Genomic DNA, 24,733 nt, shown 5'->3' on the forward strand with positions numbered 1-24,733 from the left:
CTTCGCGTAGGCCTTGTCGTTAAGTCTTTATGAAGATTTGTGAAAGGTGCCGTGTAACTTTGCTGATTTTAGGGGCAAGTAATACATCGGTAGCTACTCAGCATCCCAGAGCTCTGACAAAACAAATTCTCTGTGGCGCGCTGAGCAGGGCCTTACAGCAAAGAGCTTACAGATCCTCCGCGTTCAAAAACAGTTTAAATTCTGCAAAGCATCTACACAACCCTCATCTACGCACAGCTTCATTACGCTTCTTCAGAGAGTATCTAAATCAAATAAATTCATGCTTATCCAAACTTTCAAGAACTTCGCACAATACACAAACCTCTATCCAGATTTGCTTTAAATATTCATCAGAGCGCCACAGATCTCACACTTGCTTCACAAAATTTCAAGAACGCTCCAGCTCCTTTTATCCTTCGAACTCTGCTGGGACAGTCCCAATAGAAATAGCTCAATAATCCAAAAGAATTCTAAAATATCACTTTGGCAGGAAGTAATTAAAAAAAACTCAGCACCATACAATGAAGCAGAATTCCGACACATCGTATTGCTCCCTTAAAAAAACATTTCTGGCATCCGAGGCAGAATCCCTTCACATTGTCATGCCAAGTTTTTTAAATAAAACTTCTAGCATTTGAGGGTGCTTCCACCTCTTAGCACAACAAATCAAAAGGCACTGGGCAGCTACTCCGTCTTTTCCTCCTTAATGTTTTTTTTTTCTTCTGATAAGAAAAAAGAGGGAAGAATTGTGGGGAAAACATGGGAGGGTTACAAATGGAAGATGACAACATCTGGATCCGCTGGGGCAATTGCAGAATGAATAAAAGCCTCACCTGGAACCACTCCGCGTACTTTCTTCCAGCCCAGTTTTTTGTTCTGCCATTGCCCCGCTTCATTCATAGAATTTTACAGGGCATCCAAATGTCACAGTCGTACATTAAGGAGACATACCCGAATCGGTGCCTTATGCCGAAATGGAGGTTAGGACTCTTCTGAGTTGGTTTCAGGGTGGTTGAGATGGGGATAACCAGGATAATAGTTTAACAAAAATGGTTTAATCTCCTTTCCCCAGTACCAATGTTAACAGCTTAATCTTGAAATCATATGCAAAGTGCAAAAGCTCTTGTGTTTAGCTCTATCTTCCCCTCTCTATTACCATATTCTCTCCCCCCATCCCCACTGCCTTAAATTACCCTGCTACATATAGTAGTACGGACTGACTGAATCCTCTCCGGGAAATAATATAAAGGAACAAATTAAACATAACAAACAAGGCAAAACTATAAATCAGTCAATAAGAAGGAAACTTGGTATAGATAGGGTAACTGCCCCTCTCCTCTGTTATTATACAGCTTGAAGTAATTGCCCCTCACTTCTGTAAATTTGTCTACATTCTGCTTATTCATCTATACTACAGTACTTGCTCATGGGGTCCCTGCATAGCAAGTCACTACCCAGTGATTCCCCCTCTGTAATTTTCTTAAATCTCCTGTCACTTGGCCTCAAAAGTTGCTCAAAATGCCAGTGTTGTTATAAATCTCCTCTCTCCATTAACTATTACTGGGCATCTGCTGAAGGACCAATTCTTTTGGATTCTTCTCTCTCTCAATTATTTCCAGTCCGCTGCTCATTGTAACTTTAAGACTTGAGGCTTGTGTTTGCTTGCTTTCCTCTTCCTGTTTTCCTTTAGTCTTTTAGATTGTAAGTTTGTGGGCAGGAACAGTCTTGCTTTTTTTTTTTTTTTAATTGTATGTAAGCTTCTCTCAGAGCCTTTTTTGCTGAAGTAAAAATGCTTATCTCTCTTGATAAGCATCCTGATTCTCACAGTAAAATGGCCACATGCATTGTCAAAAAAAGAGGAAATACATAACCAAAAAAAGAGGACGAAAACAGAATAGCTATTTGAATAAAATTTGCATTTGCTAATTTATATACTCAGCACAACTTTTTTTTAAAAAAATGGGAAAAGAACAGCACAGCAGAGCATTCAAAGCTGGCAGACATAGCAACTAAATACAGATCCATCAATGACCAAATATTAACCAAAGAGCCATGGGTTTGTAACAGCAGTGATAGACCTGGGCAGGATCTACATTACTGCTTTAAAGTGGTTTATATCAGTAGTGACAACTGTTGGGCACCAGGAAACACTCCATATACAGTTTTCAAACTGTTTTCAAAGTGTCATATCCTACTTGGTGTAGATCTGGCTCTGGACAGTCCTTTAGGAGAGCATCCCACAGTTGCAGTACTCCAACTGAGAAAACCCTATCCTGTGTATACATCCATCATAATTCAGCCAAGTAGGCATAGACATGGAGAAGGGATTCTGATGTTAATCTAAATTTTGTGAAAAGTTGACAGCTCTTAACTATTAAATATTAGAAGCAAGAAGGTTTTATGAGGTTTTTTTTTTTAAATGTTTTTTTTTTGGGGGGGGGGGGGTTCAGACCAATCCCTACACCATAGTTATATATTTTCAAAATTCTCTCAGCAGTCACAAGGAATGCCAGTCATATTCTTTTTTTTTTTAAACACCTCAAAATCTTTGATTTTTGAATGTTGTATGGTATGGTACTTAAATTATAATAGTGTCATCTCTCCTGTTTTGGGACTGAGATACTTGATTTTGTTGGAAATGAAAAAGAACAACAACCCATCCCAATGTTTAGGAAGTAACTTGGCCTATAGCATGAAACTGAGAAGGCTGGAAGAATGTTGGAAGACATGGGCTGAGTTCGGACGACACACTAATCAATAGTTGTTTCTCATTCTGTTCCTATTACACCCCACCCCCAGTTTATTAGTGTGTCATCCAAACTCAGCCATGGTTTAAGTTTACCAGATCAACATTTTAAAAAGGTTACTCTGCTCCAGTTTATTTCATCTGGTTTTGTATTTGGTCAAGAGGGCAGGGCTCCTGCAGCTTTGTTATGAAAAGGGAATTTCACCAGGTGCTACAGGCATACAAATGACACCTGCTGAAATTCCCTTTTCTATGCAACTGTTAAAGATACAGGAGCCCTGTCCTCCTTTCCATATGGTCACCTGAACCCATGGTTTGTTGCTGGGTTGTGAACTGTTGGCTGTTCGTGATTAGCAAACCATGGCTTGTTAGCGTAGCTAGGAGTTGTGTGAACCCAGCCCGAATGGCTGTACTTTTTGCATGTAAATATCCCTCCAATCTTGCTTTTACAGCTTTGTTCTGCTGCTAAGCTTGTGTACATAAATCTGCCAGGCTGAGGTTAAGTCTTTAAGATGCCAGGTGTTGTTCTTGCTGCAACAGAATAACACAATTACACTTATGGAAATATTTCTAATGTTTCGTTCTTTTTAAGCCAAACTACCTTTAAGGAGGGTCTTGATTCTGGGTTTTGGAACTTTTGGAGCTGCAGTATTTCAGATGTTTGCAGTGTCTTACGGTGCACTCCTAGACACGTCTATTCAAAAGTAAGTCCCATTGAGCTCGGTATGGCTTACTCCCAGGTAAGGCAGCATAGGATTGTAGACACAAGAATCGCCCTCTAGTGTGGGAAGGAGGGAGGGAAAAGGCGAATGGAAGCTGCTAATCGTCGTCGGTGGAATTACAAGCAATAGCATTCAGTACGTTTTGTGTGGTATAAAGAACTGATCGCGAAAAGGCTATCTTTTACAGTCACTCATTTTCACAAATAGAAAATGAAACATTTGAAAGATTCTTCTGCTAACTGAAATTAGACCAGGGACTGCATACTGAACGTTTGCGTGCCGGACTGTTGGTAGGAACTAAATATCTAGGTCATCGTTGTCGCACTTATTAGAGTCCCCCTGAGGAGAAGGAAGCAGAACCCGTCTAGATATACTGTAACTATGCAATTAGGAGAAATGGCCTTCAGAAATGTCAAACTCTTTAATTTATGAGCAATAGATAGAAAATAGCTATATATGAGTTTAGGATAAAAGGAATAAGACGTAGGACTTTTCTTTCTGGATGGGTTGGATTTCTGCCCGTGTCTGATTGACTAACGTATTAAAATGATCCATCACCCACATTAGGCAGCTATTTGATTATCCGAAAGTTTGCTGCAAAGAGAATTTCGTAACATGACTTCTGCAATCGAGGAAAAAGAACTTCAGGAGAGATTGAGAGAAGCTGCTGCTTTGGGAGATATTGAAGAAGTTCAGCGATTAGTGGAATTTGGAGTGAGTGTGAACGCACAAAACGAAATCAACGGCTGGTAAGCATTTAACAAGTGAACCACATCGACAATTTCTGGTAATACAGTTCACACCTTTTTAAAGTAACTTATGTATTAAGTTTGGAGTGAAGTTTCTTTTAAAAAAAATCTTATTGCTAGTGATTCCTTTTAATTACTAACACTGAATTAATTACTAATACTTGTTACTGTTCACCATTGTCAGATTAAATATACATGTCTTTCTGGGGGTAGGGGGAGGTGATTATTTAGTTTCCTATTCGTTTAGTAGTCTGGAAGCTTATATTTATGCATTTTTTAATCCTTGATGAATAATACTTTTTGTAGATTGTTTTTAAGTGTTTTTATCTAATGTGAACTGCCCAGAGAGCTTCGGCTATGGGGCGGTATACAAATGCAATTAAATAAATAAATAAATAATACAGGGTTGAAGTTCATTTGCTATGTTTGGATGAACACTACCAGGTGTAAGCCCAACTACAGTCAGACTTACTTCTGAGTAAACATACATACATAAGATCACACTTCAGACTGTAAATAATAATAATAATAATAATAAATATATTTATTTCTTACCAGCCTCTCCCTTTGGATTGAGGCAGGGAACAACATTAGTCATGTAAAATTAAGTATGTCAAGCATTACATTTTTTATTATGCATTCCAGCTTTAAAAGTTTATATCAATCATATTAGAAGTGTCTCCGTCACACTTCAGAAGAGATATATAATTAAAGCAACATTGTAAGTTTAAAAATGAAATTTAGGGATTTGCCTACTTGTATGATCACAAGTGGGATTTCTCTTTTGTTGACTTTTGTGAAGTGTATCTGATATTTTACAGATTCCCAAACCTTATTATATTAACTGTGTTGTTGAATATTTCCTTGATAAAAGCTTTCAGAAGGTAAAGGTATCAATCCTCACTTTGTGCAATATGCCTTACATTGTGTGTTCTTTTTCCCCAAGTTATAAAATTAATAATAAATATAATAATAAATAAAAATGTATTTTTGGTCTGTATTGGGACATGTACGTGGTCCTGAAAAGGAAATAAATGAAACAAAGGAAGTTCTGCCTGTGGTACTAAAATTATTTTGAGTGAATTTTGTTCAAGTCAGAGAGTGATTCCAAAACTTTGTAGAAAACAATAGTAGATGAAATAACTATTGACAAGCACACTGGAGGCAAAAAAAATTCTAACTCTAAATGCGTGGTTATAAATTAACTGTCGCTGGTTAAGTTCTCTTAGAAAGGAGATTGCAGCATTATAGTTCAGTAAACTTCAGCAATCTCAAGATCATTATAGTGAGCAAGTTTGGTAGAAAATAAAGGAAAAGCATAGCACTGGTTAGATCTACATGGCTATTGACCATTTTAAGAAAGTTAGACTAATAAACCTCAGACTCAAACAAAATTACTCATATAGCTATGAAACAGAATTGCTTTATATCTGAAATTGTTTTCCTATGCAATGGGATGTGGCTACGTTGTTGTTGTTGTTTAGCATTTTTTTCCTTAATGGGATGAGTAGAGACCACACTGCAGTGATGTACTAGAAAGAGTGTTGAATTTAGACCAAGGAGACTTACATCAAATCTCTGCACATCCAGCAATCTCACTGTATGGTCTGACACTCAGCATAATCTAGTCCACTGGGTGGCTCTAAGGCAGGGGCAGGCAACGTGATGCCCACAGGCACCAGTTTGGCCCTGCTGCCTGTGCAAGGTGCCCAGCCCCTCTCACTATTTTTTTTTAAAGACACATTTTCTTACTAGCTGTCAGTTCAAAGGAGTTGTTTAGTGTGTTGGATTTCAGAACCGCCCCCTGCTTTGTACTCAGTCGTTTGGGTAGTTTATTTGCCCTTTGCCATGCTTCCCATGGCAGCCATTTTGTAGTGGTGTGCAGGACAGTTTGCCAAATGTGCCCACAAGCCCCAAAAAGTTCCCTATCCCTGTTCTAAGGATAATAAATAGGATAATCAAGTGTATGCTGATCCACACAAAGGAGAGGGTACAAGTGTGTTAAACAAAGAAACAGCAATCCTGCAGGATAAAAAGGGGGCCATGCTGGAGAAGGTTATTCTGCTGAATTTTCATGATCCAATCTCACTAGCAGAATTACTTACCCTCCCTGGAGGCTGACTGAAAAGGGGCAAGGTAGTGATTCATACAAAGTTGCAGCAGGGGTCCTCCCTTGTGGACAGCTGCTTTGGGCTCACACGATCTCTATCATCATTCTCTCTTGTTTCTAAAATTCACAGGTGAGTGTGGATCCATATATGGCCAAAACAGCCCTATCCACACTCAAGAGGGAGGAATCTACCTCTTGGGGGGAAAAACCCAAGGTTTGTTAAAGTATAGAATTTTTTAGGAAAAAAACTTAAGGCGGCAGGGGGAGGGTGGAACCTGTAAATCAGCCCAATGAGGATGGAGCCTTCTCAGTGGCCATGGAATGCTGACTGACTGTTTTTAGGGAGGTGGACAGAACAGTGAGAGGTGCGGAATTGAATGGAGAATCCTGGAGGAGGTAGCTGACCGACTGGAATACTGAACAGCAGCACCCCACACTGCAACATTTTGTTGCAGGTCCCACTTGTCTGTACTAATAATATGCTGAGGTTATCAAGTAACTATCCATTTGGAAGCAAAATGGAGTCATCTGTAAATACGATTGTAGTCTTTATATACTTGGACTACCTAGGCACATAGAGGTAAATAACTTCGTAAATTAAAAGAAAAAGTAAAGAATGCTCCCTCCCTCAAACAGCCCTATGAAGATTTAGCATGCTCAGTGGTCTCCAGAAACTACAGAAAATTGTTTCAATTCCAAAAGGAAAATGGAACTCTGGAGGTGGTGAAGGAATTATAGTTTCCCAGAGGAACCCTGAACTTCTGTTGGTGGATGGTGAGAATATACTGTAACATTTTGTTGCAGGTCTCACTTGTTTAGTTAAGTACTCATGGACACAAGCATTCACTCTGTCTTGATGCAGAGATTCAACAGAATCACTTCCCCTCAGGGGAGGCTGCTTGTTGTATCTCTACATAAGTCATTGCTTTGTGCTTCCTTCCAATCAGAACTATGAGTCAAGTAGTCAATGGGCTCCTCTGTGGGTGAGTCATAGTACTGCATCCTCCTGTGGAGGTTGTGTTTGCATGAGGCAGGGTCAGATAATTGTGTAAGCTCCAAAAACAAAATCGTTAAAACCGAGGATTAGGGAAGTGGATATTTTGTTTTGTCCCTCTTCTGCTAATATAGACCAATCCACCAAAATCTGTGTTAAAGTCTACTGGAGTAGAACAATAGAATTATATTTTGCACATAATGCTATAATGCTCTGTGGATGAACCTCGGTGAACCTGAGCTAAGTGTCAGGTTTGAATGCTTCCCATCCACTTTCCTCTCCTCCTCTTGTGGGGTCATTGGGAGGACCTCTACCAAGTTTGGTTTTACTTTAAAAAAAAATTTGGTTTAGTGCAGTCTCCCCCAACTTGGTGCCCTCCAAATGTTGTGGACTACATCACCTAGTATTCCTGATCATTGACCATACTGACTGGGGCTGATGAGAGCTGAAGTCCAGAATATCTGGAAGGCACCAGGTTGGGGAAAGGTGTTAAGCTTAGTGTTAAGTTTGAACCAAGGACCCTGGTTTAAAACAGTCAATTTCTAAACAAGTCAACTTCAAACCATGGGTTCCAAAGCTGGTTTGTTTAACTCATCAGTGTTTGTTTTAAACCAGGACTCCTGGTTCAAAGGTAACACTAAGCCAAGATTTTTTGAAAGTGAAACTAAGCTCTGCAGAAGTCCTCCTCCTGCCTGCACAGGTGGTGGATAAGGGCATGTAATCCCATCACTGCTTTGGAGCATAGAGGCTTATCCAAATAGCACTAAATTATGGTTTAGCATCACATGTGAATGTAGCCACCGACTTTATCAACAATTTGCTCTCTATTTTACCTGCTGTGTATGTGTACATCAAGTGCATCTATTTTTTACGCTGAGATGCTGTTGGGAAAATAAAGTAAAATAAATGAATAAATAATTTGTAAAAAAAATTATGTATTACTTATTACATTGGTGAAATGTGCTATTTACACATTCTAAAAGTAAGCCTATTTGGGTGAAGTGTGCCTCTAAGTCCTAATTCAGCAAGCAAAACAAAGGTGTGTCTTGGTTATTGGAAGGTTTAAGATATGGGTTTATACCCTTGCTGCATAAGAACTGCTTTTAAAAGCTGAGAAAGTAGAAGCAAACAAATTTCCAGTGTCCTGATTTACATGTTCTGTAAATGCAGGGAAGGATTCTGCCATTAGGTGTCACCATAGTAATATCAATAGGAAACACAAGTAGAAATGTAGCAAAACCGCTAAGTTTAAGGTAGGCTGTCATCATTGTTCACTAAAGCCGTTCAAAATAACCTCTTCTTTTGTGTAGTGTGGCTTTTTCAATTAGCTCTTATGTTTGCCTTGTGCAGGACTTGCTTGCATTGGGCCTGCAAACGGAACCATGCTCAGGTGGTATCATACCTGCTAGATGCTGGCGCTGATAAGGAAATTCTCACAGTTAAAGAAGAAAGACCAGCCCAGTTAACATCAAAGAGGGAAATTAGGAAGATGCTGGGAGGTAAAATGATTAGATAATACTAATAACGTCAAAAATATTGGAATGACAGTGGACTGTTGGAATCCATAGTGATTCAAGGAAGATGAGGCAGCATGATCTCATTGTCTTGTAACTTTCTTCAAGCCCTTTTGAAAGAATTAGCACTAATGTCAACATGTATTGCATTGGAATAAGGAAATAATTAACGCAAAAATATGCATTTCTGGTCTGTGACATTTAAAACCGTGGTCCCATATTAGTCAATGGCGGGAGCATACAATTATAATTTTTCAATGTGTAATTGAATATGTTACTTCTCAGTAGCAGTCTCAAATAACTGCATTTTATTATAGTTTTAGTAGTTAGACAATAAACTACTCAATTTATCTTTATATATACATATTAATTTTAATAAGTACAGTTTAGCAGGGCCTTCAGCTCCCCCTGCCTGCCCTAAAGTTGGTATGAAAATGTCATGTTGTGCTCACCAAGCTCCTTGTCCAATTGGAATTAGTCTTTATTTGATTAGCACTTTTCTTTCTTCTGCAGTGGAAGATGCTGATGAGCTTCTGGATGTGACAAAAGATTCTGCCTTGCCCATTATCCCCAATTACTTGGCTAACCCACCTTTCCCTTACGTTTATAACTCCATGAGTAGCAGCACTGCCAGCACCTCAGCTTCCTCTTTGAATGGAAGACTCTCCCCTTCTTTAGAAGAGCACAATGAAGACAGTCCTACTTCTTTACCTCAAGTTCAGGGGCCTGGCATGTTGCAACATGAAAAGGCTTCCCCTGTAGGGTCTGAGGAGGATGCTACCAGGGCAGTGGCTATTGAATGCCCGGAGCCTGTAGTCCAGAATGGTCATGTTCGCCAGGTGCCTGTCCCTCCAAGTAGGACACTCTCTTCTCCAGCTGCAACTAAACTGCCTGAAACTCAGCAATCAAATGGCTCTTGTACTGGACCTGTTCCAACGTTCCAGCCCTTTTTCTTCACTGGAGCCTTTCCCTTTAGTAATATGCAAGGTAACCTCAAGTGATTTAAGCGATAAGCTTTTGGGATAATGAAGTCCCACCTTCTAGCGGAAATGACATGAACAAATTGTGCTTGGGTTTGATCAGAAATGGGTTCTTTAGGATACAACATTAATTAGTATAGATTTTTGAAACAATATTTTCCTTGGTTTGGGACACTTCTTGTTTTTTTCCAGTTGCCTCATACAATCCAAGTGTCAAGTCAAGACCTGTCAAATACAGTGATCTATAAGTGAAATTCACCACAGTTTGCTTTTCTGACTGGTAGTGAGAACAGTCACATTAGTATTATTCAAGCATTTGTCTGGATGTGTATAGAAGGGGGAGCAGGATCGTGTCTGCTCATGGCCATTGGCCCTGAGCACTGTACACATTTATCGTAATGTCTGAAAGAGCCTAGGCAGAGATAGACTCTGTGGGTGTAGGCTGTGTCTGCATAACTAGGAACCTGTTGAATAAGCAGAGTCCTCGATCACATGGACAGAGCTTACGCATGATGATTCTTTCAGAGATGGAGTGGAACCAGTCCTGCTCTACCCTTTACCCACATTCATGTAGACATCAGTCCTAGCTAATTATTTTTATATCCACACAAAGGATGATAGCTACCCTTGATTTACAGAACTTTTACCAATGGGTTATCAGTTATAGAAGCAGTGGTGTACGGCCATCCTTTTTTTCTTTCTTTTTTTCGTTTGGTATCAAAATTGCTCCCCGGGTACCTATCTGGACTGATTTTTTACTCTCCAAATCAAGTAGTAACTTTTGTTTGGCCAGTGTTATGTTTGGATACTGTTATTTTTATGTTACCATTTGTAATGTCTCATTATTGTTTGTTTTTATGTTACCATATAGAATGTCTTGTTGCATTTAACCTTTATTATACACCACTTCGGAGCTTTGCCAAAAAGTTGCCCATAAATGTTAAGAAAGAAGTTATTATAATTGGATTGCATCCAATGTCTGTCCTACTTAGAGTAGATCCATTGAAATGAATGTAACTTAAGTTAGTCATGACAAAGTTAAGTCCCCTTCATTTCAATGGGCCTATTTTAAGTAGAACTAACATTGAATACAGCTCATAGTTACTACCTGCAAGGGTGCTTTTTGCTGGAAGCATTCCTCAAAGGTGTTTGTAACTGCAATGGTTTTATTAAATTTATCTATTTATTTTTTCTAATGGCTTGGATTCCATTCCATGAACAGAATGTTGCTCTGTTCACAGAACTGTATTTTTCTACTTCCCTCTGCCCCACTCACCAGTCTCCTATAAATTGGGGCACCCTCTGGAATAGAATTGCACCTGGTACAGGGGGCTAAAAAGGAAAAGAGAATTGCTGAAAAAATTGGGCCATCTCCTATTCACACATCATCTTTGGATCCAAGACTGTAAAATGTTGTATCTTGCTTTTCTGTGTGATACAAACTCAAGACAGATTATAAAAACTTAAAACAAACAATACACAATACAAAGAATATACAATATAACAGCAGCATCATTTAAAAGTCAATAAAAACACATATTGTACAACAGGAAAATGGAAGCTGTAAAAACAACAAACTTCAAAAACCCTAACTATAACTGCTATGTGAAATAAAGCTGAAATAAAACTACCCAAATAAAAGGGAGCAATGAAGTGGCTAGACACACTTCTCTGGGGATGTCCTTCTATAAACTGAGCACCCATATGAAGGTTTGCTTATATGGCACGGAAAGTCATTTCTGTTACCAAAGGTGACCATATGCTGCTCCTAGGCCATTTCTATTAACTTGCAAATTCAGGATATCTATTAGGGATGTGCTCCGCTTCTAATCGAACCGGAGAAGCAGGAGCGGAGTGGGGGGCTTCGCCTGCCAAGGCGGAGGCGAAGAGGATTGGGGGGCCAGCGGAGCATGGCGAAGAGGATCGAGGTGAAGGCGGATCCTTCGCCTCGATCCGGAGCTCCGCCGGAAAGGTAAGTGGGGTTTACCGGGCCCTGCCGCTGTCGCTGTCACCCATGCGGCGACAGCGGCAGGGCCCGGTAACCCCCCTCCCCTCCCTCCTCTCCCTTACCTGCCTCCGTCCGTGGTCTGTCGGCATCTTCAATTGAGCCCGCGGTTCCACCAGGAAGCCTGGGCTGCTTGCGGCCCAGACTTCCTGGTGGAACCGCGGGCTCAATTGAAGACGGCACCGGACCACGGACGGAGGCAGGTAAGGCCCCCCTCTCCCTTGGTCCCTTACCGGGCTCTGCTGCCGTCGCCGCATAGGCGGCGACAGCGGCAGGGCCCGGTAACCCCCCCCCGCCCTCCTCTCCCTTACCTGCCTCCGTCTGCGGTCCGTCAGTGTCTTCAATTGAGCCCGCGGTTCCACCAGGAAGTCTGGGCCGCTTGCTGGTGGAACCACGGGCTCAATTGAAGGCGGAGATGGACCACGGACGGAGGCAGGTAAGTTCCCCCTCTTCCTTGGTCCTTTACCGGGCTCTGCCGCTGGGACTGCCTTGAGTCTTGGCATGTGTATGTATCCCTGGACAAGCTATCATGGTGGAGAGTTTGAGGTTTCTAAAGTGCAAATTGACGGAGCTATGGAAAGGGGTGTGAATGGGGTGCCCGGTTTTCATAAATTCCCCCAAAATCAGGGGATGATGGGACTGCCTTGAGTTTTGGTGTGCGTGTGCACCCCTGGATAAGCTTTCATGGTGGCGAGTTTGAGATTTTTAACATGCAAATTGACGGAGCTATGGAAAGGGGTGTGAATGGGGTGCCCGATTTTCATAAATTCCCCAAAAATCAGGGGATGATGGGACTGCCTTGAGTCTTGGCATGCGTGTGCACCCCTGGATAAGCTTTCATGGTGGCGAGTTTGAGATTTTTAACGTGCAAATTGACGGAGCTATGGAAAGGGGTGTGAATGCGGTGCCCGGTTTTCATAAATTCCCCAAAAATCAGGGGATGATGGGATTGCCTTGAGTCTTGGCATGCGTGTGTATACCTCCATGAGGTGTCATGGTGCCAAACTTGAGGTTTCTAACTTTAGCAGAAAAAAAGTTGTATACTTTTTTAGCTTAATGCAAGCCTATGGGGGTAAAAAACGGAGCTCCGATCTGGATCCGGAGCTCCGAGCGGAGCGGAGTGGACATAGGCGGAGCGGGGGCGGGGCGGAGCGGCCCGATCCGCAAATCGCGGATCTGGAAGTGAAGCGGAGCGGGGGGGGGGTCCGTGCACACCCCTAATATCTATCATCCTCTGCAGAAACACATAGTAGAATTTATTAAATATATATATGCCTGGCTTCTTAAACCAAAGATCCCCAAGCTGACAATGATTCATTAGCTCACACACCCCTCCCCCAACTTCTTCCAGATAATAATTCTTATGGGTCTTCATTGCTGTTGTCTAAGCTGTACTTGTGTCTAGGAATATTCCTGAAATAAGTATGGTGCTCTCTGCTAAGGAGAGAGTTAACTTGGAAATCAAGAGGGTCTTTTTATGATTTTCCCACAGCTGCTAGACCATGTCAACTAGCAGCTGTGATGGCCCATGGTTTTTTTTAATGCAAGTCTTCATGCTTATGCAAGCCCCATGATACACCACTCAAAGCTGAACTCTTAAATGATCCCAAGCCAAAAAAAACGCTGTGCTGCTACACCACAAGCCATCTTTACTGAATGGTGTTTTATGATTGCACCTTCAAGTACAACTTCACTTGAGAATTTGTTTTTTCTTCTTTTCCATATGTAGGGTTTTGTATGCTGGTAAGATTGGTTTGGGAACCTCATTGCTACTCCCTTGCAATCACCAAATTGAAGCTAGATAAGGGAAATAGGAGTAGTAAACAGGAAGAGCTTTTGAAAGTTAATACTTATAAAATTACTTATGGTACAATCTTATGCACCTACAACAGCTACTCCATGCTGACTGGGGAATCCTTGCAGCTGTAGGAGTTTTTCCTGTCTAAACATGTAAAGCATTGTGCTCTTAATGACTTTATTAATAGCATTCTTAATACTGTTGATGTTTTTGTGTGTGTGTGTTTTGAATTAGAACTGGTGCTTAAGGTCAGAGTTCAGAACCGTACTCTTAAAGAGAATGACTTCATTGAAATTGAACTGGACCGACAAGAACTAACTTACAAAGAACTGCTCAGAGTGAGTTGCTGTGAATTGGGGGTTAACCCAGAACATGTGGAGAAAATAAGGAAGCTTCCTAATACTGTATTAAGGAAGGTAAGATTCTCTAATTTTGTTCTAGTTCCTTAATGTATTTGCTTATGCCAGACCCCTAGAATTTGTTACCCATGACACTAAATGCAGTCCATGCATTGTGGCCATCTTAGCGTTTCACTTCTCTCCTCTTTTTGAAGTCCTAAGAAGGCAGCAAAACTGGATTTTTCTGACCTGACCCACCAATATGCATAGCCAGTGGGTTGTATTTAGTGGATGACATGTTCTGCTGACCTGTTATGCATTTAAGGAGGAGTGCAGGGGTGTAGAACCTTTTTCATTCTGAGGGCCAAATTCCGTTTCGGAGAAGCTCTCAGAGGCCACATTCCACTGGTAGGTGTCGCCAAAGGCAAAAGGAGCAAGGCCAAAATACCAAAGAGCTTCTCTATATGAGTGAATTATTGCATGCTCATGATTAGCCACTCATGGACATTTGCAGGTCCTTTACATAACACCGTTAACCTCCAGAACGTCTCCAATGCCTTACCCCAGTAATCTCACTTTTAAAAAGATGAGAGATAATACAGTATTTGAAATTATTGTGGGATATCCCAAGTGTGTAAAGTTGGTGTTGTGCAATAATACAACCACTAGATGGTGGTGTTTTGTTTAATTTTACAGACTCCAGAAGAAGAAAGCCTTGTAAGGGCGCAGTTTTTTTCCTTAACGCAGAGACACTCTAAGACTTAAGAGAGGTGTTTCTGTTTCAACCTTTTAGAATGGGGGGAAACTGCACAAAAGCTGCACTGAATGATTGTTGGTGAGGGGGGAGGGGGTGTGGCTATCTGGAGAATCCCAGAAGGCTGGCCTGAGGTTTTGCACCCCTGGATTAGTGGTTGGTGGGTGTTTTATGCTCAACGCTGCAAACCTTTACCCAATTACCTGGGAATAAGCCCCTCTGAACTCAATGGGACTTACTTCTGAATAGACATTCATTCATTTATTTCAGTTCTATATAGGTTTGTGCTGTTAAGAGGAATGTAAAATTACTGGAAATTTTGAAGCTATGGAAGAAAATGGAAATCTAGGGGAAAGTGAAAAAACAAGCATTTTATTTCTTTTAGTGCTCTTTACAGACCTAACGCCACTTCATTGCTTTAGGACAGCCTTCCCTGACCTGGAACCCTCCAGTTACTTTCAGCCTCATGCAGCTTGGCCAATAGTCAGACATGCTGGGCATTGAAGACCAAAACTTCTGGAGGACCCCATGTTGGGGAAGGCTGCTTTAGGCCTTTATGTTTCTAAAGTTATATTATATATAACTTAGTTTGCTCTTAAAATTATTATACATAAAAACTTTAAAAGTAAATTCATTTAGTAAACTTGTAATTATTGTCTGAATAAACTACACTTTTAAATTTAATACCAAACATGATCATTTTATGAGCAAACCAAGTTATACATAATATATTTTAGGTTTCTATTTTATGTCTGACCAGAAGGGGACTTCAACAAATAGCCCTTGAAACATCCTACAAGCCAGAAGGAGTAGGAGGAAGTGGAGGCAAAGGAAGACTGCTGCACTGCATCTGTTCCTGTTTGTGAGGACGTTTAGGGAATTTACCTGTTCATGTTCATTCTGGTGGCAGCAAGTAATGGTGTTCCCTTTTTTTTTTTTTAGCTGAGGCAGCATTTGCTAGCAGTGAGGTCTAAAACTGTGGCAGTGAATTCCATAGATCCAAGCTTCAAACTTATTTTTTAAAAAAGAAACTTAGGTGGCATTCCTCATATGGTGTTCCTTTGCAGCTGGTGACAGTGGTGATATAACCTACTATGGTTTTTTCACATGTGAGTTTTAAAGTAGAATTACATTAATTGATTGCTACTATAGCATCTAACCAGAACAAGCCCAGAAACACAGGCCTTAAGAATGCACACTTTCTTCCTTATGATGTGGTGACTTTACTCACCTGTTGGGAGCATCCCTAAATATCTATCACTAATAATAGATCAATAATTTTAATAAGCAGTTGAAGAAATTAGGGCTGCGCACAGACACCCCCCCCCCCCATTTGACTCGGAGGCTGATTCAGGGGCTCTAAATCAGCCCTGATTCGACCTCAGAGTGCCCCGGTCCCAGGCCACCTTGCTTCAGATTCGGTTCTGAATTGAAGGAAGGGGCAGTTGTTGCGATTTCCCAGGTGTGAGGCCAACTGGGAGTCCAGTGGACTCCCCCCCACTCCCATCTGCACCCTGATGCTTCCCCCCGTCTCCCTCCCAGCCACTGACCCCAGCTTGCCTGTCCGCTGATCTGTGGCACTTACCCGTGGCCTCCGCGTTCTGGTGAGCTGCTGCCCGGCCTCCTCCCTGAGCTGCCATAGATTTAGCAAGGGGGCAGTGGCTCGCCATTGGACTGAATCAGGCTGAAGTAGTTCAGCTGCTTTGGACCAAGGTGGCCCAGCCTGGTCCTGAAGCAGATTTGGGCTGGGGCAGGCTGAATCGGCCCACTTTGACTTGGATTTGGGCTTCGGAACTGAGGCAAAGCAAAGCCCTAAAGAAATAACTATGCTGGGAACTTACAGAAAAGATTAAAAAACATTTTCCTCCATGGCTTCAGTATTTCCAGATATTTTACATCTCTAGTTTTTCCTATAAAAATCTTGTTATTACATAGTTTTTAGAAGTCATTTGGGGACAATAAGCGCTGGGCAACAATATATAAATATCTTGTCTTAAATTCCCACTTTTGATGCGCTAGATGTCTTTATATGTTATTCAGAGCTATTTTCCATTACTTTTCTCCCCATGGTTATTAGGTGTACCATGCAACTACTTCTAGATCAGGGCCAATGATTTTCAACTATGATATTTGGCCCAAAAGCATTCCGCATAACGTTTACAACCAGGGCAAATATGCCACTTCTTTCCAACTCCTGTTGCAATTATAATCTAGTGTAACCCATAGATTAGGTTTGGGCAACATATAGTCTGTAAAGCACCTGGATTTCATGAGATGCTTGTCATGGCATACATGTTAGAATCTTCACAATCCAAACTATAACTTATAATTAAAAGTCTTATGGATGATTTGATGTATTTGCCATCAGAAAGTAAGACTGCCTTCCTTTATTCTCCATAGAACAATTGAAGGTGCTCCCTTTGGAATCTGGAGCTCTAGCTAGTGTAGGCCTTGCGCACCGAAGGTTGTCCTTTTCTTCATTCCATTGCAATCATTTGAGCTGATTTGCACCCTCAAATCCCTCAAGAACTTAGTTAGCTTCAACTGGCAGAACTAATCCAATTTACTGCTTGGTGATCAGGCTTCACCTTGTGATTCTTGAACCTCATGTAAGAGCAAAACACTTGGCCTTGTTTTCATTTTAGCAACTTTGTATTCTATAAGCTTATCATTGTGGACTTGTTTGAAATGTATATCCATAAAATTAATTGTGTTTGTGGCCCCAGTTACTCTAGGCAAGCTGAACTAAACTGTATCACAAAGTAATTGCTCCTCTTGAAGTCTCTGGCTCCACACACACAGCCCTGATCAGATAAATTGACAATTGTATCAATCAGTTGTTCAGGCGAAGGAGAGCGAGTGTGACCAAATCTAGCCTCTGATTCTCCTCCTCTTCTTGGACATCTGATTTTGATTGCCACTGATTTCCTGGCTGGGTAATGTGTGTTCAGCCCCACACACATTCACTGTGCTCTTCTGTCCACGTGGATCTTTGTCTAGGTAAATACACTTTAGCTGGATTGGGGTTCAAAAAACATTCTTTTCAATAGTTTGTCAGCAGGCAACAGTGACACACTCGCCGTTTAATCTTGGGCATCTTTGTTGCTGTTATGTGAATTAAATTTAAATTAATTCAAAATCACTAGTGTGAACCTGCTGATCACACTGGAAAGCACTGTGTGGCAAGAAGGCAGGTGAAAATATAAGCTAGTTTTCCTTCACACATACCAGGAATTGAATAATTGAAAAAGGCATACTATCTTCTATTTAATGCAAATTCAGGTTAGGCTACTGGGTCAAGGATGAAAAATAAGATGTAGGTTAAACGAAGATTGCCTACATAAATTTCCTATGGCAAGCTAAGGCTGCAATTCTGCATACACTTACCTGTGAGTAAGCCTCACTATACACAGTAGGACTTACTTCTTAGTAAATATGTATAATGTTAGTTTGAAAATCTATTTGTGTAGGGTTGGAAGGTAGGATGGGGTTTGCCATTTTGCCATATTTTAAGGCGAATGATATACAGTTAGTTAAATAAGAAGTATAACTAATATCCTTGCTAGGGTTAGTATTTTCCACAAATTAATTGTTGCGAACCACCCAGAGTGCTTCATCTATTGGATGATATAGAAATACAAGAAAGATAGGAAGGAAGGACTTCAAAGTATAGGCTGGCAGGATTGAGAATTGGGTCATGTATCCAAGAACAAAACATTAGGTTGGATCTAGACTATGTTAGTTGAGTTTAGTTGCCAATAGGATTTCACTTACCCATGACTGACTCTTGACATTGACCTCAATGGGACCTAAGTGCATCTAACTTACTCTGTCACCAGCCCATTATTTACTTTGTTGCCTTGGGACTAGAAAGGGCAGTACTGATGGGCAGTACAAGCTCACCTCATCCATCGGCCAAAGGATGAAGGGCCAGTGCAAGATTGCACCTCTTGCCTCGCAGAAAGACACATCATGACAAAGGGTAGGGAAGACAAACCTGGCCCCATCCATCAACGAGAGAAGTTGCTGCTGCTTCAATACTTGCTTTCCTCCCCATTCCTTCCCCCTTTTGCGGTGTGTTTATTGCATTGTTTAGTAGTAGTAATAGCAGCTAAAATCTACTAAGCACTGTCCACAGATTAAAAACAAGACAGTCCCAACCCCATAGGCTTATGGTCTAAGAGCTGTGACACTAATGGGAAAAGGGATAGGAAGAGGAAAACAAGCAAGCTTAGGCCCCTGTTCTTATAGTTACACAGTTCTTATAGTGTCCAGCATGAGTCAAAACCATTCCAGGAGTGGAGGGACCCAGTGGCAACTCGCCTCTCAGCCCAGCTGTTGTCCCATGGCTCCCTCTGCTGCAGTCAGGTGGAACATCAGCATTAAATCTGCAAGATGTAGTGCAGTAGAAAGGTGAGCAAAATGGACACCGTTTGTGCGCTTGCTGCCTCATAGGAGTGGTTTCTAATTGGTACAGTGCTTTGTACCTTGCATGGTTCCTAATTTGTAATGTACTTACTTCTTTAAGGACAAAGATGTCTCAAGGCTTCAAGATTTCCAAGAACTGGAGCTGGTTCTATCGATGAGTGACAACGATTTCCTGTTTAGAAATGCTGCACCAACCTTGACCGAAAGGCCTTGTTATAATAAGAAAGCATCAAAGCTGACATACTAATTGCTTGAATGAAATACCTGTCACTAGCATTTAACTGTTGAACCCAGGATTTTGTAAGGGCTATAACTTCAAATTCTACTTTAGCTTGACAGACAGGGTTAAACTAATTAAGCATTCTTACTCGGAAGCAAGGTCAACTGAAAACAGTTGGATGTTTTCTAGTTAGGTGCGCTTAGGATGCGGTTGTCATCTGTAGTTAGTCTTTCAGTAAACTGACAGTGAAATAATGTAGTAGGATTGGTTACTAAGCCGTGACAGAATAGTGTCTCTCTCTGTGCAGCAGTGTTCCTTGCAAGGGATTTCTTTCTTCTGGGAACACGGCAGAGTTAGAAGCTCTCAGGGAAAGACTTAAATTAAATTGTTCTAATAACTGCTACTTATTAAAAAGAGCAGAAGCACTTAGGTTGAAGGGCAGAACCTGGAACACATTAAATGCTTGTAATTGGTTGCTTAACAGGCAGAGACTCCTGGTATGTCTAACTAGAGCCAAATGTGCAACTTGAGTAGAGAATAAGCTATTTTTACAGGGAGAAGGGAAAGAGGAAGAGGAAACCTGGGCTTTCAAACAGTAGTTAAGCTGGTCTAGTGTAGCATTGTCATTTCTGGGTTACACGAATACAGCATCCTTTGGAAACAGCACGTTGCAGACGTGTAGGTGGGATATTTCTTGTCACTTGCACATGTCTAGAGGAGCAGGCAATATTAGAGGCAGGATGTGGCCCAAGAAGGATATTGGGGGAAACCAGCAGTAAGCTTCTGAAAGGGGTGGAAGGCTATACAATTTGGAAATGGCAAGAGGAGGAGCCTTCCCCTCCCCTCCTCATGGTACACTGTGTGATCTGGGGGCACTGCTCAAACCAGCCCCACAGTCCTTTTAGGAGCAAGGCTTGGATTCTGACTGAAGCACAACACTGGTTTAGAAATCTCACCGGGGCTCAGATCAAATATTTGAACATCTTTACTCCATTAATCCAAATTGTAAATATAGTGTTGATCCAAACTGCTAGGGTGCGTGTGTCTAACTTATGAATGCTTGTCAGTAAACAGCGCAGAATGGTTGGTGATTTCTAGTGTTGTTTGGGATGGGTGGGAGAGGTTGTTTGTTTTTTGATGAAGCTTAAGAAGTTTCCTGAAGGACAATTTGAGATGGCAGCTTCGCTCTGCAGCCTGATGCCACACGTGAAATGAGCACAATACCCCTTTGCCACTAGCCTTTATCCTATTTATCCTCTGTTAATTACTATTACCTGTTTAAAGGAAAGTAATATTGTAGCATTTTAAATAGCAGAATTATTTTTAATACCAAGATCAATGAGCTAAAATCTTGGAATTTCTAAGCGTTTTTGACAAGAATTGCTTGCATTTCATATAGGCATGCCCAGCTTTTCATCATCTTGCTAGTTCATCTTCTCTATAAATACTCTACTGTCCAGAATTAGAATAAACAAATCTGGTAAAGCATGGAATATAGCACTTTTGAATAATCAATAATATACCTAGTTTTAGGATTCTGTGTACTAGTGCAGGGAGATCAGTTGCTTTAACTACAGTTCAGTGAATATAGGCTACAATTTAGATGGACTAGAGCTCAGGACTTCGGAATTAACAAGAAATCAGTTGCTGATTTCAACACCGACATGTCAGTATTCCTAACCTGTAGTTTGGAGTAAGTGTTCATGGATACTTTGAGTGTGGCCCTTGCTTTCAGCCGTGGCTTTCGGAACAACAGCCCTGCCCATTATTACAGAATTAAGGCTGGTCTGAAGTGATAATTGCATGTTTGGGGGATGCTTCCAGTTGAAAGATATGCACCAGAATTTGCCACCCAACCCTTCTAGGAAAGATCTATGAGCTGACTGCTTTTTGGCCTGCTTCTGCTTATGGATCTGAAAAAACCACAGGCATGACCTGTTCATTTCATTCCTTCACACACTCGTGGCTACTGGGTCAAATCCAAATAAGGGGAGGCTTGCCATCGGCTCCTGCCCAGCTGCCTATCTAAGTTTTCCAGTCACTTTACCTATTGCCACCTACGGACTTTAATCTGCAAAGAGAAAAGGGAAAGAGAGAGGTCCTTCCCTGCAAGAGGAGAAGGGGGATTTCCCCATCTTGGACACCCCTCTTCTCGTGTGCACACTTCTGCCTTCCTCTCCAGCAGGGAAAGGGAATTACCTAGCTCTGAATTTCCTGCATCAATCAAGGGGTTGGATTAGATGGCCTACAAGTCTCCTCCAACTCTTATGATTCTGTGACATGTGGTCGTGTCCACTAAGACTGCCTCCTCTGAGTGGCCAATTGACAAAATATGTTATTGACCAAGATTCTATAGAACGCACTCCCCACCCTAAAAACAACATTAAAAAAAAACACATGAGGCGAACTTTCTTGGGCCCGGCTCTTTCTCTTCTGAGACCCTGTAAGGTGCAGGCTGGAAAGGAGTTGCCCTTCTGTGCACTTAAAAAAATCCAGATACCTGGATCTTATGTTGCTTTCTCAAGTAACCCATTTATCACAACAGGAAATGGAAGGCAGGATGCCACTAAGAGGATCTTTATTGCTTAGCATTGTTTGCCATAGGAGAACAATGACTGGATATTAAGCCATTAAGTTAGACGCAGTATATTAAGAGGCTTAATATAGTGTGACTAGCAATATATTAAGCTTCTTCCCCTATCCCCTAGAGGAGGAGGGAATAGCACAGCTCTCCCCGACCCCCCCTTTTTTTTGCCAAATCCAATTCATTAATCAAACACTGTATTTTCATCTCCTTCTCTCAGAGCTGACAAAGAGCTTTAATGTCAAATGTCATTTAGCTTCAGTGGCCCAGTCTAGGGCTTAAAAGATGCACTGAATAATAACTGTGATTAATATAATTAATTAACCACAGAATTTTAAGAGGTGGCTTTAAAAACTGAGCTTTTTTTATGAAAGGGAGCTCAGAACTAATGGCATTATTGTGAACAATCAATCTATACACACAGCCCTTGATCCAGACAGTATATTTAAAATTAGGATCTGTATACATATTTTGCCTGGGTTAACGAAGTCAAGAGAAACAATTTCCATCATCAAAATGGTGTGTTGATACCATAGTATTTAGATAGATTTATAACTTACGAGTTTAACACTTGTTCTGGGACAACCTGAACTCACTTTTACACATTTCAAAAGAAAACAGCAGTATTCAAATTTTAAGTGTCAACAACCAGGGCCTAATATATTGACATGTTAAATGCTACCTGGAATTTAAAATTTGAACCCCTATAGAACCCCTCAAACATGAGCACAGGACTTAGAAAAATGCTTAATGCGGATGGAACAGTCTGTGACAACACAATCAGTTTTGTGGCATAGCATAAGAGTTTGGCGACATTTCCCCCAACCTGGTGCCCTCCAGATGTGTTGGACAACAACTCCATCATGGGTGGAAAATGGGAGTTGTAGTCCAACATATCTGAAGGGCTCCAGGTAGGGGAAGGCTGACCTATACCATAGATGATCCAGCATGTGCTGAAGTAAGTGCAAATATTGCAACTGATCAAGTCCACAGTGTCCATATTTCCCAACAGTTGCCAGATCAGGACTCATACAAGATACTTTGGCCATTTTTTAATGTTTAAAAGGCTCAGGAGCTGATCATGGAAGGTGCATCTTAACTCTGATTTTGCAAAGCACTTAAGCACGCACCTAAAATCAGTGCATGTATACCGTAAGCTGCTCTAGAAGTACTTGAAGGGAAATGCGGGTTTCTTGCTATAAGACTTAGCTTAGAAATTCCAGCGCCTTTCCAGAGCAAACCCTTAAAAGAGGAAGGTCTAATCCAGCACAGAGGCTACGGGCTTAAGTGTGCCCCAGACTATACTGGATTGTGACTGAATATCTGCTTCTCATGCAGAAGCAGATATTCACAGGAATCTAATAAGTGGGTAAACAAACTGACATGATCTACTGACTAGCCATAGTATTAATTAGCATATTACTGGTCTGTTGATTATACAGCACAGTTGCTGGCATCTTTCTATGCACTCAGAGAACTATTTTTATATTGTATAACTTATGCAATTTATAACAGAGGATTTTATTAGCTCTGCTAACCAAATTATTAACCTAATAATAACTGTGTAGTTCTTTTTAATATCAGTAGATATACATGATACAGGACTTCCTGCATTGCTACATGAACAATATGGTTAAAATGAAGAATTAACCAAATGGTTTAGATGGTTTCTTATGTGTTGTATCCTTTTTACAATTAATAAAATTTTGTTGCCTTTCAAATGGGAGATTTGGTTTTTCCCCCTCCTAATTTAATTTAAAATAATGTTAATTGTGTACTCTCCTTATGATGGGAGATTAGCTGTCCGAGCAAAAGGAAAATTCTGAATTTGCAGTTTTGCCTTAAGAATGTCAAAGAACTCTGCTAGTGTTTACAGTGGTCAAGTCATTAAGTTGTGTGCTTTATGTAGGACAGCCCTTAAAGACTTCAGAAACCTCAGCTAGTCCAGAATATGGAAGCCGTATTTGCTGTGGGTAGCTGCATGAGGATGTTTACACTGAAATAACAAGAGTTCCAGTAGTTACCAGTTAGGTTTGTTACCACTGGAATTACAAACCTAGCCACAATTGCGTACACACACACACTAATTTTAAGGTATTGGTCTTAACATTTAAATTATACAGTTTTGGGGCATATTAATGATCCCAGCCATGATCTGAGATCAAGAGATGAGGATTTTCCCAGGGGGCAGTATCCAACTGTGTCGTTCCACTAGCACAAATGATGTTGTGCTAGCGGAAGCTAGGTTCCAAACTATGAGCAAAAGGAGAAGACAACTAAAGTTATGTTTGTGCAAGTGCGTTGCTCAAGCGGTTGTGCATTAGGCTTGTGCAAGTTATTGTGCAATACATACATTATGCTTGCACAATTGTTTGTGCAAGTGTAATGCACAACTGGTTGCTCAATGGAAAGATTTGGGGATGTTCCGCTAGCCCTATTTCAGTTTGTGGAATGTCATCATTGGATGCTACTCTATTTGTTCCTGGGAACAATCCCAGGGATGGTATAGATCTCCCTTTCCACCTATGGAGGAAGTATGTGAAGGAAGCTCTCTCTGCCCATCAACCTCCCAGGGAGGTTGATGGGTAGAGAGAGCGAGAGAGCTTCCCTCACATACCTCTTCCTTACTGGTATGGATACCTCTATGGCAATTGCCCCTCCACCCTCACGGTTCCAAGGGTGCTATTGGCAAAAAAGCCTGTGCAAAGCCCTTCTTTAAAAGTTAAACCCCCACCGATCAGCTCTCTCTCCAGAAACAGCTGGTTATCAAGATTTTAGCTTTTAAACAGCG

General features: G+C 41.1%; 1 protein-coding gene across 1 annotated transcript; it reads left to right on the forward strand.

Moving 5' to 3' along the window:
- The first annotated feature begins 3,812 nt into the window (after window positions 1–3,812).
- Window positions 3,813–23,663, forward strand: ANKRD40 (ankyrin repeat domain 40). The gene is made up of 5 exons (XM_063120225.1): window positions 3,813–4,217; window positions 8,672–8,820; window positions 9,349–9,822; window positions 13,853–14,034; window positions 19,239–23,663. Exons 1-5 carry the CDS (start codon window positions 4,084–4,086, stop codon window positions 19,383–19,385), a joined length of 1,086 nt encoding a protein of 361 aa, XP_062976295.1. The 5' UTR covers window positions 3,813–4,083; the 3' UTR covers window positions 19,386–23,663.
- Window positions 23,664–24,733: the final 1,070 nt, after the last annotated feature.

This window comes from Elgaria multicarinata, chromosome 3 (assembly GCF_023053635.1).
Source record: "Elgaria multicarinata webbii isolate HBS135686 ecotype San Diego chromosome 3, rElgMul1.1.pri, whole genome shotgun sequence".
Taxonomy (NCBI): domain Eukaryota; kingdom Metazoa; phylum Chordata; class Lepidosauria; order Squamata; family Anguidae; genus Elgaria; species Elgaria multicarinata.